This window comes from Sinocyclocheilus rhinocerous, unplaced genomic scaffold (genome assembly GCF_001515625.1).
Source record: "Sinocyclocheilus rhinocerous isolate Xijiao unplaced genomic scaffold, SAMN03320098_v1.1 scaffold111, whole genome shotgun sequence".
In the NCBI taxonomy this organism is placed as follows: Eukaryota; Metazoa; Chordata; class Actinopteri; order Cypriniformes; family Cyprinidae; genus Sinocyclocheilus; species Sinocyclocheilus rhinocerous.
Window position 1 is genome coordinate 1,167,959 of NW_015642811.1, and position 5,387 is coordinate 1,173,345.

The 5,387-nt window shown below is 38.4% G+C and overlaps 2 protein-coding genes across 2 annotated transcripts in view; one reads left to right on the forward strand and one right to left on the reverse strand.

The window, feature by feature from the left end:
* The window catches only part of LOC107756479 (malate synthase, glyoxysomal-like), a 6,163-nt gene extending 5,013 nt beyond the window's left edge, over positions 1 to 1,150 (forward strand). The window contains exon 15 of the mRNA XM_016573624.1: positions 269 to 1,150. Coding sequence (XP_016429110.1) covers positions 269 to 437 — 169 coding nt within the window. The 3' untranslated portion in view covers positions 438 to 1,150. The remainder of the gene's footprint in view (positions 1 to 268) is intronic.
* An 829-nt stretch (positions 1,151 to 1,979) lies between these two features.
* Positions 1,980 to 5,387, reverse strand: part of naa15a (N-alpha-acetyltransferase 15, NatA auxiliary subunit a) — a 10,473-nt gene continuing 7,065 nt past the window's right edge. Inside the window, exons 13-20 of the mRNA XM_016573625.1 lie at positions 4,510 to 4,638; positions 4,077 to 4,290; positions 3,781 to 3,974; positions 3,587 to 3,695; positions 3,406 to 3,504; positions 3,185 to 3,328; positions 2,481 to 2,578; positions 1,980 to 2,386 (exon numbers count right to left, since the gene is read on the reverse strand). Of these exons, the coding sequence (XP_016429111.1) occupies positions 2,177 to 2,386; positions 2,481 to 2,578; positions 3,185 to 3,328; positions 3,406 to 3,504; positions 3,587 to 3,695; positions 3,781 to 3,974; positions 4,077 to 4,290; positions 4,510 to 4,638 (1,197 nt within the window). The 3' untranslated portion in view covers positions 1,980 to 2,176. The remainder of the gene's footprint in view (positions 2,387 to 2,480; positions 2,579 to 3,184; positions 3,329 to 3,405; positions 3,505 to 3,586; positions 3,696 to 3,780; positions 3,975 to 4,076; positions 4,291 to 4,509; positions 4,639 to 5,387) is intronic.

A 5,387-nucleotide genomic window follows, 5' to 3' on the forward strand; every position in this document is an offset into this window, starting at 1 on the left:
ATATATATATATATATATATACACACACACACACACACACGTTTAGACGAAAAACTTGGAAAAAAAACTTGTTGTTGCCTTGGCAACTAACTGAAATACATTAAAGTTCTAACTTACAAAAATAAAATTTTAACTGAAATAAAAATATTACTAAAAAATATTAAAACGTATAAACTAAAATTAAAACAAATATATATGGCACCTCTGTGATTGCCCAAGAGCTCACATTGAGTAACACTGACCTTTTCTCTATTTCCACTCTTTTTAGGGACAAACAGAGGTTGATGACTGCTGTGTCCATGTTTCTAGAAATAGTGCAGAAGAATGATTTCCCACAGTTCCTTACCACATACCTTAACCTGGACCACACTTTCCTCAGCTCTCAGAGCCAACATGAGAACCGACAGACAGACGCGGCGCCCAAAGCCAGACTCTAACAAGTCTAAATTACTTAATCACAAACAAAATATTACATCCACGAACGCTTGTTGTCTTAACATGTGAATACATGAAAGATGGTTTATAATGTCTAAAAAGGATAGGAAATTTACCTATAGCACAGTGGTTCTCAACCAGGAGACCTAATGATGACTTATAAGCCGAAACAACTTTAAATCAATCAAGATAAGAAAAAAAAAACTGGTTATATGAGGAAGCGTAATTAATAAAAGGGAAAGGAAAAAAGATATTTAGACCTGGAAAAATAAGAGAAATTAATACATTTGTAAAACTAATGACTAATAACTACAAGCTATGGCAGTTCTAAAATATTTACAGGGTAGAAATTCTGAGTACAAAATTCTTATCCTTAATTTTTATCCAGGTAATCACAAACAACTGGAAAAATCTGAATATTGGGCATGGATTAAAATGTTGAGAACCACTACTATTGCACAGGAATCAAGGCTGTAATACATTTGAATATATTTTAAAGTCATCTTATTGATAAATAACCAATAAAAGTAAAGCCCAAATGAGTAAAGTAAAAATAAATATTTATAAAAGGTACAAATTCTAGCTCTTTTCACCAGCAAATGTTTGGTTTAACTTTAGCAAAACCCCTGCAAATTCTTGAGTTCTGTATTTTCTAAAAGATGAAACTGTTACATCATACAGTGTAACCAAAACCAAATGTGGAAATTAAAAAACAAAATACATCACAGTCATGTTATTTTGTTTTATTTGTAACTGTGTGTGTGTCAAATGACAGAACATGTTCTCAGAATTCAGACAGTGGTATGTTTGATGGAGTCCTGTATTATGGGGGGAAAAAATCATAAACAGAAAGCAGAAAGTTTGAAACCAACATGAGACACCAAACAATGAGTGGGAGAAAAAAATAAAAGATGCCAAACAAACCCAACAGAAACAGTCACAGTAAAAGTCATACAGGTCCAACAGATGCCACTGCTGCCTCTAAGACATTCACTGGAAAACCGAAAGGCAGCAGAGGATGAAAGAGAAAAAATAATAAAATAAAGAGATGCACGTCTGCCTCTCATCGGCACTCCAGGTGACCTTTCAATCGACTGTTTTCAGCTTATTGGCTGAACATCAGTGTCTCCTCCCAGCAGACATGGTGGGTTTTCACTGCTGGCTCCCCCTGGTGGCTGATCCTGGAACAGTTTCTGCCCAGCCACATTAATTCAGTGCCACACACTCCCCACACCCCCAACCCCCCTTCCCACGTACCCTCAGGTGCCGTCATCTGCATCTAAAGGTCCGCCCCACAGGTTTGGCACACGACAAACCAGGACCAAAAGTATTGCTCCTCCTGATATTATTCGGTTCTTTTTAATATTATCTTATATAAATTACTCTTAAAAACATGTTAAGCAAGATGCATGTGTCAGATAAACAGGAATTAGGCCCAATGAGTTCACTGTGACCATCTTGATCAATCTTTCTCTTTAATACCGTGTATTCTGTTCTAGCATAAGAGACGCCATTGGCTTTTTTGTTTATTTATTTTTTTAAAAAAAAAGCAAAACAAGATAGAAAGGAGAAAAAAAAAATTTGTAAAACAGGTTTTTCCCCTATTGCTCGCTCGCTTCCGTGAGTAGAAAAGAAGGTAGCCATGGTCTCGTTAGTGCAGTAGAGTCTCAACCTCAGTGGAGCGTCTGGTCTCAAAATGCTGACGCCATAAAACGGCCACCCTGCTCCCTTCCTGAAACGCTCACATCTCATTGGGCATGTCCTCGTGGTCACAGGGGGACAGGTCTCCATTGGTGGTCACCGCAGAGTTGTCCTGGTAACTGGGGGGCATGAAGGCTAAAGCATAGGGATAATAGATACCATGGCAAGCCACACGGTACGATTCGAGAATTTTCTCCTGCTGCGAGCCCAGACTGCCGTCCCTTAACGCCTGGAGCACCTCCGTACACGTCTGATATTCACACATACAAATATGAGAGATGTAGCATCATGCTTTTCGTGAGAAATATCACAATTTTATTCGGTTCTGTTTATGGTTATTGTACCTGAATGGTTCTGCCTGTTAGGGACTCGTTCAAGGAGGTAGCCAGCTCGGCAGCCATCCCCTCAGAGGAGGGGTCCAGAAAGACCATCATCTTAGCAGCTGCATACAACAAAAAGGTAAGATGCTAAATGAACAGCTAAAAGAATGTAGTGGTACACTCGTGCTAAAGGGTTTCACAGCAACAAAGCAATCAGAAGTCATTAATATCTGGTCACTTGAGTGAAAGTGGCCATTGATGTAGTTCAAATTTATGAGCAGCAATGTGATTGAACAACCACCAAAGAGACTGCAGACAGTGATCTGCTTTCTGAAATGGTCTGATACAGGAACCCAGTAAAAACACCAAAGAGCAACTAACAGTACAGTGAGACTGTGACCTCTAGTGACTTAATTGTTTCAAATGTGACCAAACCTTTAATGGTGGAATCCTTTAATCTCTTGATTAAATGACTGGGTAATATTTTATGCAAAAATAGCTATTAAAATTCAAATAAATAAGATCTTGCATAATGAAAACAAGGGCATGGAATGAAACGTTTAAGCAACAAGAACGGTTTGGCCCGATGGTGGGAAAGCGGCTTTAGAATTGAATCACAAATATGACTCAGTCTTCATGAGATATATATTGACTGTTGTCAATCTCCTCTACTCTATGAAGAGTCTATGGTGGTTTTCAAAAGTTCTTTAACATCATAAAGTGGGTACCTGCAACTCTATGTGGTATTGAGTTCGCATGTTTGCTCAGGAAGTTCTTGTTGAAAGTCTTGGGATCACTCTCGCCAAACAGTTTTGTGATCTCCAGCTTCAGAACCGTCTGCACTGCCTCCGGCATGTCCTTACTATCCGACACTGAAAACAGACACAGATCTTATTGTTCCTGTATCTTTTTTGTTCCATGTGAGGAAACGATATGTGCCTTTATGTACCTCCTTTGAAGAATCGCACCAAACACTGGTGGAGCCAGGGGTGATCGGGGTCCAATGAGTAAGCTCTCTTCACCGACTGCAGCATCAATAGATACTTCTCTACAAACACAAATTATGAGTTTTAAATCCCACATCCTGAAACATTATGAATCACTATGTTCAAGTTCATCAGTATGCTCACCTTTCCTGAGGTAGATCTCAAAGGCCAGCAGATGCGTGTCTATTTTATTCTTTACTAAGTTCTTGAGTGGAGTCAGGAACTTAACCGCTTCTTCTAGAGGATTCTCAACCTACAGACAGAAACAGCACATTCTGATGAACAGAATCAAAATATTTTATCCTGTAAAGTACAAATGGTTTTGTCAACATACACACCTTGGCCAGTTTTTCTGGTATGAGCTCCTCTTTAGGTCCTCCAATCTCCTCCTCATCCTCTTCCTTTTTCTTCTTTTGGTTTTTTAGCTGTTTTTCTTTTTCAGCATTCTTCTTTTCCTCCTCTAACTGGGCTTTCTTTTGGGCACGTCTCTGTTTGTTGCGCAATTTCTTCAGCTCCTTGTCCGTTAGGTTGGCTACAGAATAAAAAATTGTTAAGAAAACAAAACTATATATTTTTTCCAAAAAGCAAGGATGGACCTCTGAAGTTTGAATATGTTTTGTGTGCATGACCATACCATTGTCGGCCTGCGACTCCTTGTTGTCATCGGAGAGCGGGTTATCATGAAGGCTGAGGTAGATCTCGATGGCTGTACGTGCTGCCTTGAAGTAAAAAGGGTGCATACGCAACACGTCCTCTAGATTGAGCAAATCGACGTAAGAACGCAACGTCATCTTCCGCATACAGTATGTGTGGAAGTCGAACTGGTCGTCTGTTATCTCCACAAAATGCTGTTAACAACAAAAGATGAAAGTGATATTTCAGACCATTGGGTATTTATTTATGCTTTAATGCCATGTCAGCAGCAATGGCTATATTCATGGCAAAAACAATTCTATTGCATCACTCAATCAATATCAACCTACAGATATAGCATAGAGCTATTCATATCAGTTTGCGAACTACAGCTAAAATTAACATCTGATAGTATCTAATTCTGCAAGATTTACCCTCTCAATTTCATGGCACTTCTTCAGCGCCTCTCCATATTTGTTCAAGGACTTGTAGGCCAGAGCACACTCCGTCTGGAACCACATGCACTGCATCTCATTCAGATTCTCTACAGCAGAGGTTCCTTCCTGCAGGTGATAGAGATTGGATACATTTAGACTGATGTGTTTTTGATAATGACTCTTGGAAAAATTAATGTGAGAGATTAAAAGGTCATTATGGAAATTGCAGGGCATGTAGTAAGTCCCAAATTTCAATTACAAGGGACAAGTGAATTATTGCTTAAACCGTTAATCTGTCAGTTTTTGCGCAAAAATGTGCTGAAAAAACTGAAAAAGGGTTTTTGGTCAAAGGAGGGAAAAAATGTTACTGCTTTCAATGCTCCAAAAATGTAATGTTAACCAACATTTTACTATTTCAGTCTTTCTGGAGCTGAACATGCAAGCCAAGAAAACGGCTACCAGAGGCAATGCCTCCAAATGAACAGATTTGTCTTTTAAAAGGACTTTATATAGTAACTAAAATAACACACTACCATTCAAAAGTTTGGGGGCAGTAAGATTAAAAAAAAAAAAAAATGTTTTTAAAAGAAGTCTCTTATGCTCATCAAGGCTGCATTTATTTGATCAAAAATGCAACAAAAACCGTAATATTGACTATTAACTGTTTTCAATTTTAATACATTTAAAGGAGACATATTATGCCCCTTTTTACAATATGTAATATAAGTCTCTAGTGTCCCCAGAATGTGTCTGTGACGTTTCAGCTCAAAATACTCCACAGATCATTTATTATAACATTTTGAAAATGCCTATTTTGAGTGGACACAGAAACATGCTGTTTTTCGGGACTGTTTCTTTAAATGCAAATGAGCTGC